The sequence below is a fragment of the Carya illinoinensis genome, chromosome 13, assembly GCF_018687715.1.
Source record: "Carya illinoinensis cultivar Pawnee chromosome 13, C.illinoinensisPawnee_v1, whole genome shotgun sequence".
Taxonomy (NCBI): Eukaryota; Viridiplantae; Streptophyta; class Magnoliopsida; order Fagales; family Juglandaceae; genus Carya; species Carya illinoinensis.
In genome coordinates, this window is record NC_056764.1 from 4,440,184 (window position 1) to 4,453,532 (window position 13,349).

Genomic DNA, 13,349 nt, shown 5'->3' on the forward strand with positions numbered 1-13,349 from the left:
CGTGTTGCAATAATAAAATGTTTATTTTTTGAAAAATGCTATATCTATTGAGAGTAGGTCTCGATGACTTTTTTTGATTTTTTTTAATTTAATAATTAAGGAAGTATTTTTTAATAATATTATGATTTTTTTTATTTTTTTTAAATATTTATGATGATTACAAAATGCATGAAAACAAATTTAAAAAAAATAAAAAACATGAAATGCACATGTCGAGTATACACTTTTTCCAAATAGAGTACACTAAATTTACATATCCTAAAATTACAAATATTATTTCTAAAAAATAATAATAAGGCTTATCATATATGGGTGGTGTGTATGCTTTTTTATCTTATTAACTTATTTGATCAAGATTAAAAGCCTGATAACATATGACTAAGTTTTCCAAATAGAAAACTTGGGTTCAAAACCCCTCGCTCCCTTTATCAAAAAATTGTATGTGACCAAGTCTTAAGACCCCAAATGGACCAATTTCCTTGTTATAGATTCATACATACGCATTAAATCATGAATGATTTACAGATAAAATGGTTGTTTTTGGAAGATAGGAGGTGGAAAACATGCAAATCCAAGCTATTGGTATCTCAATGTTTTGAAGTAGGTATTTCAAAGCACTTAGTCAATAGAAAGATATATAGTGGCTGACTTCCTCTACACATAATCAGATTTCACTCACTTCGATAATGACATTGTCAAATATGGACAAGTTTCGTGCTCCATGCACTTTAAACCCTATCATTGACTTTATATATATATATATATATATATATATGTGTGTGTGTGTGTATTTATGTATGTATGTATATGTATGTATTAATTGATTCATCTCAAAAAGTTATTGGGTGTCTTTTTTTAAATAATAGAAAATGACGTGATGGTTACACATGTCAACACCATATCAGCACGTAACCGGGCGTACATTTTTGTTCGGTAAGGATAGTATTATCCATGCAAAAACACCATAGCTAAAAGAAGTAAACATCATTCCTAAATTTATCCTACAAAATTAGCGGAAATATTGATAAAACAGAAAACATCATCCCTAAATTAGGCATTTGCCTAAATTTGTTAGGCTGTTTGAACCTTTTATCCATAAAACAGAAAGAACCCAAGAAGAGGAGAAACAAGAGACTTGGTCATTGCAGAAAAAACGTGTAGAATATATCTTCTTGGAAGGTGTAACCATGACACTTGTGTGGGTGGGTGTTAAATGCTCAAGACTGACATCTTTATCACCACACACGTTCACATTGTTCAATCGTTTAACCCTCTGTTCTTCTGTTTTATGGTATTCTGCTGTGTCATCTTTTTCAAGTTGGCAAACAAGTTGGTAAGTACAATATTGTAAATGTCAAAGGTATTTGTTATTATTATTTTTTGGCGGGGGGGTGGGTTTGGGGAGGGGGGCATTTGGTCTACCATGGATAGGTGATGTAGAGTACAAATTTTTTAAGATGAATTGAGATGAGACGAATTCAGATAAAAATTAAAAGTTGAATAAAATATTATTATAATATTATTTTTTTAATATTATTATTATTTTGAGATTTTAAAAAGTTGAATTATTTATTATATTTTATATAAAAATTTAAAAAATTTGTAATAATAAAATAAAATAAAACACTTATTATATTCAAACGGATCTAAGTAAGCAAAATTCTTTCATAAAAATACTTATATGGCACATATACTTTATTTAAAAAAGTAGACTTCACGATTAAAATTAATATATATATATATATATTTACATTTTTTCATAATTGAGTCCAATTTTTTTTTAATAGAGGGTCTACATGAATCTTGTATATTTAAAACTTATATAAATTATGACTTTTTTATATATTAAGTTAAGAGAAATGATACATCTATTAAAAAAAAAATTTATAATTGATAAATTTTATGTGATACATTAGATTTATTTTATAATAAAAATAATTTTATGATCAATCGTATCAAATAAAGTAAAGTCAATATATATGTTCACCTTTTTTTTTTAAAAAACCTGAGTAAAATATTTCTCTTTAATTAAACTTTACGACGTCATAAAAGAGAAATTGATGAAACATTAGTGATGATTGCATTGACATATATATATATATATATATATATATACGAAAAAATAGCAAACTCTATCATCTTTGATTCTTTCCACACCCATACCTACCATTCTGCACTGGAGGTACATAGTGCTTTCAGTATTCTGTATCATGTCAAAATTTTGTGAATTTCTACTATTTAAGTAACGAGTAATATAAAGTATAAGTCTTAAATATATAAATTTTGTATAAATCTTTTATAAAAATGTGTGTTTCATAAAAGAAAAATAAAATTTTCACTTTTTTTTATAGTGAGATTAATTTTTTTATAAAAATTTTGTGTGAAATTTATACATTTGAACTTATATATATCATTTTTTAAAGTAATTATGATCCACTTACCAAATTTTTTAAAAAATAAATAATTTTTTTTAAAGTAAAGAAAACGTGGACCGACTATTGTCCATAATGATGCCTACAGGGCTACAACCGACCAAACCCACCAGGCTTCAAATTTTGGTGTTACGTATTTATTTTTTCCACCTTTTCTTCCATAAATCCAAATCATACGTCTATAATCACATTAAATTAATAATAAAGATGTTTTAATGTTTTTTTCCTTTTTTTTTTAATTCACTTGGGTTGGAAATTGACCCAAAATCCCTAGGTCTTTAATCATCATCCATGTTTCCGGATCATGACCCAAAATTTTTATTTTAATTAAATCAGGATATGATTTTGATCGTCTACCAATTACGTTTCTATGTCTAATTGGTTATCTTTATTTATTTTATTATTAATTTGTCTATCTTAGAGTATGATTAACGTGACATTTGGAAGTGCTAGCTATAATATGTTATCCAATATAAACTGTATTAATAATTTAGGATGCTTTTGGATTGTACATGACAAAAAAGGGTGGTAGCATATGGTGCAAAATATATATTTTTTTAATTTAAAAAAAAAATGGGTTTGAGGTGGGGGAAGAAATTGAGTGGAACCTTTGGTTCAGCTTTACTAAATTTCTCACACAAAGTGGGCAAGCAATGAATAAAAAATATGTCAAATCTACCGCACATTGATAAAATGTAATGTGCCCCTACAAGACCATCATTTCGAGTTGACAACGAAGCAAGCTTTTTGGCATTCGAAATTGATCAAAGCTACCGTTGCGGTGGAGACTAGAGAGTTCTTTCTTTTCTTTTTCTACTTTTTCGACCTTTTTTTGGAAAACAAGCCTTGCAAAGTTGACATCGGGTTTTGCTCGACTTTGAAAACAATTGGGAGGGGAACAATAAATCGGATTTGCATATATATATATATATATATATATCAATTTTGTGTATTTTTTATACTCTACTGAAATAATTGATTAAAATAATTATTTTATATTAAAAAAATCAATCATGTTAATAAAATATATAAAAAATACGTAAAAATAACCGTAATTTATATAGGTATATATAAAAATACTTTTCAGCTGCCCATTGCAGCTCGAGCAATAGGGCGCATTTATTTCAGGAAATAAACATACAATTGGACAAAAAAGAAAGGAAAATCTTTGACTTTAACCCTTACACATTGTATCCCCATATCATGTCCGGTTGGATTAGGTATCTAATATAAATTATATGATACATAAACCCATAGGTCAACCAACTTTGTGTAGCCCATATTAGGATTGCATTTGCAACCCATCACACTTGTGGAAACTGTTGTGCATCATAAAAAAGTCAAAAGCTTCAATCCTAGCATTTGAAGGTACAGATTGATTAAATTAAGCTATCTAGAAGTATATCCTTTGAAATCCCATAAAAGGATGCTAATCCATATCTTATTTCAGAGGGAGAAATGATATTTACAGTCGTGGTTGTGTAAATACCGCATAGTTTCTTTAAAAAAAATGAATTAATACGGATCCCACATGAAAAAAAAAAAAAAAAAACTAACTTTTTAATCGTAGACTCCACTCTTTTTTAAAACGATTGCATAGTATTTGCACACTCCACGACTGTATATAACATTCAGGAAGAGGCAACGCAATTAGATATCAGAAATAGTTATGATGAGTGCCATTCATGGAGTCGTAGCAGCTTCAGCTGTTCAGAAAGTAAAAAATGGAAACAATGAACAAGTGAGCAAATCCATGGTCCCAGTCACTCCCAAAAGACTAGTGGACTCAACTAACTACATTGATATGTAAATAACTTGAGAATTGAAGGACACTATATCTGGCCTGGTCCATCCATGGCGTTAGAGTAGAAACCCCTCAATTGTCTTACAAAACTATTTCTTTTAAATATAGCATGCACCACGTAACAAATAGGACACGTGACTAATTTGGCCATTGAAACCACTTTTATCTTAACTATATTTGGCCGACTTGTTTTCGTTAATGAATGTGCCAACTGATTTGAACCAACGCATGAGATTCCGGTGATCCTTCACATAAAGCCATGCTTGAAGAAAGGGAAAGAGATCCTCATTTATTCCTCGCTCTTCTATGTAACTGTGAAGTGCATCTCGCATCCTTTCATCAAGGTCTCTATCAATATTAACAAACATTTCAGGCCAAACATAGATCAACTTGACAACACATGGGGATACTAATTTGACAGAAAACTCAACCAAAACGAAGATATTTGATGTTAGAACATGCAAGGACCATGAATTGTAAAAGACCAACCATTTCACGGATCCCTTTGAGCCACTTCAATGAAATAGAAAATGAAAAATGTTTTTTTTCGAAGAGAAAATGAAGAACGTTAAATCAAGCAAGCATGCATAATTCATATGTTAGTCAAAACATACATCATATTATTTCTTTATCATTTGCGTTACATTTATAGCAACTCCATACTGAATATGGTCATATCTCAGAGCGCAAAGACCACCCGATACAAAGCTTCTTGATAGGCAAGGTAAGAACACTCACACACCCGTATGAAACTGAACCAATGACCTCACCCTCCACCCTTGGCTATGGAATGAGAAGATGAGATCTAGTCCAAAGAACAATGGCATCATCCAATGCTAATTTAAGAGAACAGGTGAAGTATAGAAAATGTTCAAGAAGTTACAGATATAAAATTAAAAAATTATGTGTGGTGTGAGCATGATGAGTAAAAATTTTTAATTAAAAATACTGCACACATTATTATTGTATATCCAAGGCCCAAGGAAGCATTTGATATATTCAACTATCTTCCAATACATATGCAATAAAAGTTTACTTACAATAAAAAACATATGCAATAAGGGTATGGTATGCTTCTTGAAATATCCATGCCACATGGTTATACAAGACTTTCTGATCACACACTTTTTTTAGACCCTTTTATCTTGCAGGCTTAATGGGCCTTTTGGTCGATCTTTAGTGAACATCCTTTGTGGAAGAGATTTACCCCCTTTAGGCCTCCTTAAAAGATAATCCCAACTCCAGAAGTAATATATTTTTCAGACACATCTCAACAATGTTGCCAACAAATGAAAAGAGCCTGTTTCCCATGTTTTGAAAAAATTTACACTGTTCTCAACCAAAATCAGTTTTAGTAAGCAACTGCTAAACATGACAATAATTCTTGCCAATGAACTCTTAACTCAACTGACACCCCCCCGCTGGACTCATGTATAATTTATCTTAACAAAGAAAAGAAAAGGTGAGTTTCTAGAACAAAATCCCAGGTCTATCCTCTTTTAAAGCAAACGCAGTTTCAAGTCTTTATCTGTCCTTTCATAGCTCACTACTAGCCACCCTACAAACATCACCATGGCTGCAAAAGATGGACAAAGTTTAGCAATCAAGGGAAATTAAAGAGATGTCCCCCAATTTTCTCATAAGTTGATGAAGATTTTATTCAAGAACACAAATGGCAGGCCAAGTAGACCCTCCCAAGTCTTATAGTCCCTCTGTTAAACGATATAGCGGGTTCACCATCAGATTGGGTTATGAATAAAGTTAACTGGTTTCAGCAAATCTTGGGGCTTACACATGGATGATATGAAGACGAATTTAAAGCACTGCTCACTGTGATTGAGGCGAGTCACGCCTGTGAAACCAAATCAAACTTTAAGAAAAGCAGGGAGTTAGTGTCTTTCATGGGCAATCAACTACGATGCTAAGGGAGGTAGCTCAAGCCAAGGGAAGACTAAAGGGAGGGCATTGTGAAGACATTCTCATAGTGGGTTTTTTCGGGTAGAGGATTAGTTTTATGGGGAACAACGGGCTGGGGTTGGGGAGGTGTGTTCCATTCTAATTCAGGCTTGAAGTATTTTGGGTAGTGTTTCACGAACTATCTAGAATGGGCTAGGTGTTTCCTTGTATATGTCCAGTGTACTTGGTTATTCCTATTGATATATATAATATTTTTACTATAAAAAAAAAAAGTCTTATAGTCACATTTTGCACCATTAAGTGATACATTCCTTCAATCCCTCATCCTAACAAGATATCTTCACTCCATTTACCATCTTCCTCAGAGCTCAATCCAATTTAAAAATATGAACTATACTTACCCAAGACAAAAACTAACTAACTAGTCCTTAACTTCGTTTGAACCTCAAGACACAGTCCTGGGCCCATAGGGCCTTGTAACCAACAGTAGCTAATGGCAAATCTTACTTTTTGGAAACAAATCAAATAAACATATAACAAACATGAAACTCAAAGATTTGAGGCAATCTATACAAGGGAACCTATCTAGAATACGCTCGCACAAAATATCTGTTTGGACATCATGCATATGACTAGTATCAATTCAGTTACACGCAATCCCTTAAGCATTGTTAATATGATCGCTCAAGCCTCTAAAGAACTTCCTCACTGACTTGGTTAAAATCAACAGATTCTCCACACCGGTGTGAAGGAATCACTCCCTGCCCTCAAGTAAGAGAGTTTTAAGTTGAAACTGCTATACTGCACCAATGAAAACATTACGCTGCCTTCGGCTCTCCCATCCAAAAATAACCCCAGATAATTCAATCGCTAAATTTTAATTATGTCGACTCATCTTAATTAAAAGAAGTTTCGCTTCTAGTACTTATCATTTTAAAAAGATCCTATCATGAGAATACCAACAAGGTAAATAGCTCCATATAAAAATAAAAGAAAAAAGAAAAAAACAAGCACATATTGAAAAAAGGATGAGTTTTTACTCACTCGAAAACCGGTCCATTGTACTGAGACGGAAGGATGAGGAACCCTGAGCTCTCAGCCTTGGGCCGCATCGAAATAGAGTGAATTCCCAATGCGTCTGGATACAACCCGCACAGAAAGTGCAAAGAATCCTGCTGCCCTGGCTTCGACACGTCCACGTGAAGAAACAACTGATTAATGCTATCATCTCCATCATCTTCGCCAGCGCCGCCGGGGATTATATTAGCCAATCGCATCACGGAAATGCTAATTTCTTCGTGGTCGCCATAGCTCCGCTTGAGGACGGGACCACTGCCGTCCAGAGAGCCTTTCACGATAGTGAACGGCGAGGGAGGGCTCACCTTCTGTGTGGCAAATATCAGATTTCACAAAACAATTTAAACCAGCCCACGTAACCTAAATAAACTCAACTAACATTTCATTGTATCCATATAGAAATGGGTTTTAGAAAGAAGGAACCCACATCTCTAAAACCCTACTAAAGCCCCTCTTTCTAAAGCCGTACCCTGAGAGAGGGTCTATATGTATGTAAATATAATTGAGCGAGACTGATAGAGGTTATTACAGTGGGAGGCGACATCTTGGAGACTTCCAGGTAGTGATCTTTGAGGGAGCGGAGGAGCATGGAGTTGACGGCGGAGGAGACGTTGGTTGAGTGACGGCAAGCTATTGTGCGCCATGGGTGGTGAAGTAAACTGCCTGTTGCAGCTGCCAGTACTTTCCTCCACATTGCCCGGATACTGTTCGGTGTCTTGCGGCACACAAAATGGAGTTCGGAGCTTCCCCAGTCGCAAAATAAATAGTGTGCAGGAGCGACTCAAGCTTAGAAGGCTATCAAGGTAGGTAAGGCCACCCGCCTAAGGCTCCACCGATCCCGTACAGAAAATTAAGAGAAATGATATTTGAATAAAAAAAGCACACAAGAGTTGTATAAATGACTGTATCTTAAATGAAAAAATAATGCTAATAAATGCATCTTTTAGTTAAAAATAAATAAATAAATATACTTTTTACACGTATCTTATTTGTATTTTTTATTTTTATTTTATTTTTTAAAAAAAGAGTACATAATTTATACACAGTAAGAGTGCAAATATTCTAGACAAAATAAAAGGTATTGTTAGAAAAACTAAAGAAAGTCCCCTAAAAAAATTAGTATCATAAAAATCCTAAATTTGATGAAGTTTAAGAATTTGACTTAATTATTATTTTTTTTAAAAATACCCTTAAAAAGACGTAAAGAATGTAAATTTAAAAATATAAAAAGTTAACAAAAAATAAAGTAAAAATCTTACTCATAAGAAAATATACCGAAAAGTAAAAGAAAAAAAGTTGACAAAAATGGTAATGATAGAAGAGGGCAAAAAATTGTAGCATAAAAAATTATTAGAAAACAAGGGTAAAAAACTAAATAGCATGAATTATAACTTTGATGTTTCTAAACCACATTGTTGTAAATTTTCAAAAATTTTCTCTAACACTTTTCACCAATTTGCAACCGAGTCAGATTTTTAACCAAACAAGGTAAGATAAACTGGATCCGATTATAAATTCAATTACAGATCCAATTATGTAACCAGTTATCCATAATTAGATCTTATTTAAAAGATACACAAAAGAATTCTTTTTTAAACCTCAAAATAAAAAAATAAATAAAAAATCATAAAATGATGTTTTTTTAATATTAAAGTGCCATTATATTTATGTTTAATTTTAAAATTTTTAAAAAATAAAAAAAGGTGAACCTCAGTCACGACCCTAAAATTAAGGTCCTCTCGATGGCCACCACCTTGGAATGACATTCAGTGAGTACTGACGGCTACTGCGTCTTTTCCATTTTTTAAATTTCCAAGTCAACTTTTACAAATTTTTTGTATTTCGTTGTTGACTTGTAATTTTATAAAAGTAACAGGACTACGCATTTAATTTTGGATGATGCAAATGGGCAATGTCCCAACCGATGGTAGAATCGATAAACATTTCCCTCCTCCACCTAGGCCAGTTTTAGAGGTATCCTTGAAGAAGAGAAACGCTTCGCACCGGACATACCTTTAAAATAGGATAAATAGAGACGAATTAGGAACTGACACCTAGCTTTCTCTTAAACAAAGATGTAGACTGCACCACAGGGGATAATTTTCCATTTTAATCCGAACAGCACCTCTGCCCCCCATTCTCTCTCTCTCTCTCTCTCTCTCTCTCACTGAAAAGCCATCTGATTCTCTCACCGTAAACCCTCTCATTCTCTCATACTGAAGCATCACGATTCACGAATCAATACTGAAAAAACATATTGTTTGAAGGATTTTTCAGCCCCAGTTTCGGTTTTCAAGTGGTGAGATTTATTTTCTCATAATTTTTCCTTTATTATTTATTTAACTTAAGTATGTCTAGTTTCAGTTTTGAGCCCCAGTTTCAGTTTGAGGTTCGAAATTAGGATTTTCTTAGCAACAAAGAACCATGAAATTCCTACTAACAAGCATTCATTTTGAAGATTATTACTCGATTATTTTGCTGAGGATTAGGATTTTATTTATTTTTATTCTTTTCCTAATTTTCATTTCGGTGGGAATGTTTTCGTAATGATCTTTGTCTTTGTTTTTGTTGTAGGGTTTTGGTTTGGCTTCGATTTACCATTGTTCGCACATTTGGCACAGTCAACACCATGGTATTAAATTTGTTTGGTTTTCTATTGTTTGCTTACAGTTCTCTTTTTGTTGTAATCTAGAATGAAATTTGTGAATCAAATTAATTTGATTAATATCTAAATATATGTCCATCTAACTCAGCAATTAAATAATTAAAAACTGAAAATAGGTTGGCTGGATTGGTAGATAAAATTTTTCAAACAAAAGGGTGATGGATGTTTAGTAAATGAGTCTCCATAATCACGCCTTTTTTTATTTTGCATAATATTATCTTAGTACATGCGGAATAAGGTTTTGAATATTTATTTAGAACCTGTTGAGGGGCATATGCATTTGGCTATTAAAAAGCATTTTTTTTATATGTTATTTTAAGGGATTGATATTTTATTGATTACATTGTTTTATATTGGGACGAAGGATTTTGGGTGGAGTTCGGATAGTGATGACGTTGAGATAGTGACGAGTAGAAACTGTCCACAAGGCATTATAAATGAAGCTATTGAGGATGAAACCGTGGAAGAGCAATGTGATGTGAGCATCGGAGATGAATTGGATGTGGGAGATGACGTTAATTTGGGAGGTGGTGATAGAGATGGAGAGAATGAGGGAGATGGTGATGGAGATGGAGTGAATGTGAGAGATGGAGATGGAATCAATTTGATTTCCACCTCCAGTAGTGGAAATCTTGAACCGTTCGTTGGGAAGGAATTTGATGAGGTTGAGGCGCCCAAGCATTTTACAAGGCGTATGCAAGACGAAAAGGTTTCGCAATAAGAACCAACCATACACAATTATCTAGAGAGGACAGAAAATTAGTTGGAGTGCACTATGTTTGTACAAGGGAAGGATTTAGGCGTAGAAGTCTCAAACAAAAAGAAAGAAAAAATCGCGAACTTGCAGAAACAAAGATTGGTTGTAAAACTACCATGTGTATAAAAAAAAATGGTGAAAGGTAGATAGTATGCAAGTTTGTGCCTAAACACAACCATGTGCTACTGACACCAAGAAGTACGAGTTTGCTCCGTGGATATAGAGGAGTGACGCGTGTGCAAAAGAAACTCATTCTCACTTTGAATGAGTCCGGCGTACCGACAAGGAAGATAATGTTGGTTTTGAGTAAATAATCAGGTGGTGATTTTAACACGGGTTGTATTGGTAAGGACATCGAAAATTATTTGAGAAATAAAAAAAGAAAATTATTTGAAGAGGGAGATGTACAAAGGTTGTATGCATACTTTCTTGATCGACAATGTAAAGAACTTGAATTTGTTTATTCCATGCAAATTGATGAGAATGAGTGTATGGGAAGCTGTTTTTAGGCAGATGCAAGATCAAGGTCTGCATATCAATATTTTGGAGACGTTGTCACATTTGATGCGACGTACCTCACAAATATTTATAAGATGTCATTTGTGCCGTTTTCAGGAGCTAATCATCATCACCAAACCATAATATTTGGTTGTGCATTGTTAGTCAATGAAACAGCTGAATCCTATATATGGTTATTAAGGACATGGCAGGAAGCAATGCTTGGGCGCGCCCCTGTAACTATTATTACTGATGATGACAAAGCCATGGCCAAGGCCATTGTACTGGTACTCCCAAATCCAACTCACCGATTGTGCTTGTGGCATATTTTGTAAAAATTTCTAGAACATTTGACACATGTTTATAACAAGTTTCCGGACTTTCAAAAAGAGTTCCGTCATTGTATTCATGAGACAATAACATGTGATGAATTTGAGGAGGAATGGAGTTCAATAATGACAAAATATGATTTAGTTGGTAATGATTGGCTAGAAAATCTTTACAATCGACGAGAGAAGTGGGTTTCGGCGTACTTGCAAACCACGTTTTGTGCTGGTATGTCAACCACGCAAAGGAGTGAGAGCATGAATAAATTTTTCAAAGATTATGTTCGTTCGAGCACGATGGTGAGTGATTTTGTTCATCAGTATGAGAAAACCTTAGATGCACGATATTTTTTTTTAAAAAAAAAAGAGAAAGATGTGAGAACGAAATCGACAAAGGCAGTTTTGAAAAGATGTTGGGCAATTGAGGAAGAGGCGGCCTCAATGTATACAAGGAAGTCATTCGAAATCTTTCAAGATGAGCTATTTAATAGCCAGCGATACAAAGCGTCCAAAGTTCAGAAAGAGGGTGAAAGTAAGATGTATGCGGTGGCACCTAATGGCAAAGAGAAACGTATTTATTATGTGACTTTGGAGAGTGGAGAAGTGAAGGCAATATGTACATGTCATATGTTTAAGTTTCTGGGTATTGTTTGTAGGCATATCCTCTGTGTTCTAACAAAGAAATCAAAATTATATGTGTTGCCATATCACTATGTGGTAGAGCGATGGACAATCAATGCTAAGAGTCGAGCTATACTTGAAATACCAGTTTGAAGGTTGAAGGTCATACAAAGAACAATTGCCCATCGATCGGGTATAGTAAATTTCCCAAAAAAATTTCTTGTGTTATAATATAATAACTTAATTTTTGATGCTTTTATTGTCTTTCTTTCATGTAGGGATCTTGGAAATATCAATGACAACATATCACAACGAGTTGATATTGAAGAACGTTTCACATCCGGTTAGTGTTTAAGTTCCAAATCATTCATATTTGTGTTGGTAAAAGTTGAGAATAATACAAGTTTGTTATAAACTGGCTGAACCGTATGCTTCCTAACCATCCAAAAGAATAATATTCTATTAAGTTCCAAATGCTTGACTTAGCATCAATTTTTCTCTGGATACTCCTACAATTTAGCATTTATTTTTCCTCACATGGGCAGGTGACTTTGGAGCTACAAGTAACCAAGCCCAAGCAAGAAGAGCTGCTAATGAACGTGACCAATAATCTGATTTATTTGTAGTAGAGAGGTCTTCTGCCAGTGTTTGAAGTTGTATGGACTTTATATTCGCCAAACATCTTGTTAAATGATGGTTCACTTGAAAGTAGAGATTATGATTTGCATAAGAAACCCATATTAATAGATAATTTTTGCCAGGTTCTTATTTCTTGGTTTTTTAGTCATTCAGTACTCATTTCTGTACATGGTATCTTTACTTATTTTAACAGCTTAACTTCAAGTCCTCAAATCGATACTGGAACTATGGTAAAAGGAGATAATTTCGTATTGTTTTTTATTTTTTTTATAGTGGGGTGGGTGACACTTTGTAGAGTAGAGGAGTTATTGGCCTGTTGGATAAGTCATGTAGGACAATTTAGTGTGGAGGTTGATTCTGTTTCGTGTAATGTTGTGTGTGAGGAAGGCATACCAACGAAAGGCTCATACGCATTCTAGTTATTTACTTATCAAAATAATAGTAATTTTTCTTGTTTTTTATCTCATAACACAAGTTTTGTTTTTATTAATAAAAATGGACTTATATAAAAAGGCACCTATTTTGGTACATGATTTATCAATTTTTCGTCACCAAAGGAGATCCAATATATTATTTAGATGCACGATCCGGCAAGCAAAAGGACTCAAAAAAT

The 13,349-nt window shown here is 33.4% G+C and overlaps 1 protein-coding gene and 1 long non-coding RNA gene across 3 annotated transcripts; one reads left to right on the forward strand and one right to left on the reverse strand.

The window, feature by feature from the left end:
* Positions 1–4,087: 4,087 nt before the first annotated feature.
* Positions 4,088–8,088, reverse strand: LOC122291534 (uncharacterized protein At2g39795, mitochondrial). Its single transcript, XM_043099297.1, has 3 exons — positions 7,760–8,088; positions 7,198–7,538; positions 4,088–4,584 (listed from the first exon to the last, which is right to left on the reverse strand). Exons 1-3 carry the CDS (start codon positions 7,922–7,924, stop codon positions 4,404–4,406), a joined length of 687 nt encoding a protein of 228 aa, XP_042955231.1. The 5' UTR covers positions 7,925–8,088; the 3' UTR covers positions 4,088–4,403.
* Positions 8,089–9,257: 1,169 nt separating this feature from the next.
* LOC122291535 lies at positions 9,258–12,865 on the forward strand. Of its 2 annotated transcripts, XR_006236668.1 has the most exons (5): positions 9,258–9,529; positions 9,805–9,862; positions 12,198–12,290; positions 12,376–12,440; positions 12,643–12,865. It is a non-coding gene; the product is annotated as an uncharacterized LOC122291535 (long non-coding RNA). The 2 variants fall into 2 exon arrangements; XR_006236669.1 differs by lacking the exon at positions 12,198–12,290 and having other exon boundaries at positions 9,271–9,529.
* Positions 12,866–13,349: the final 484 nt, after the last annotated feature.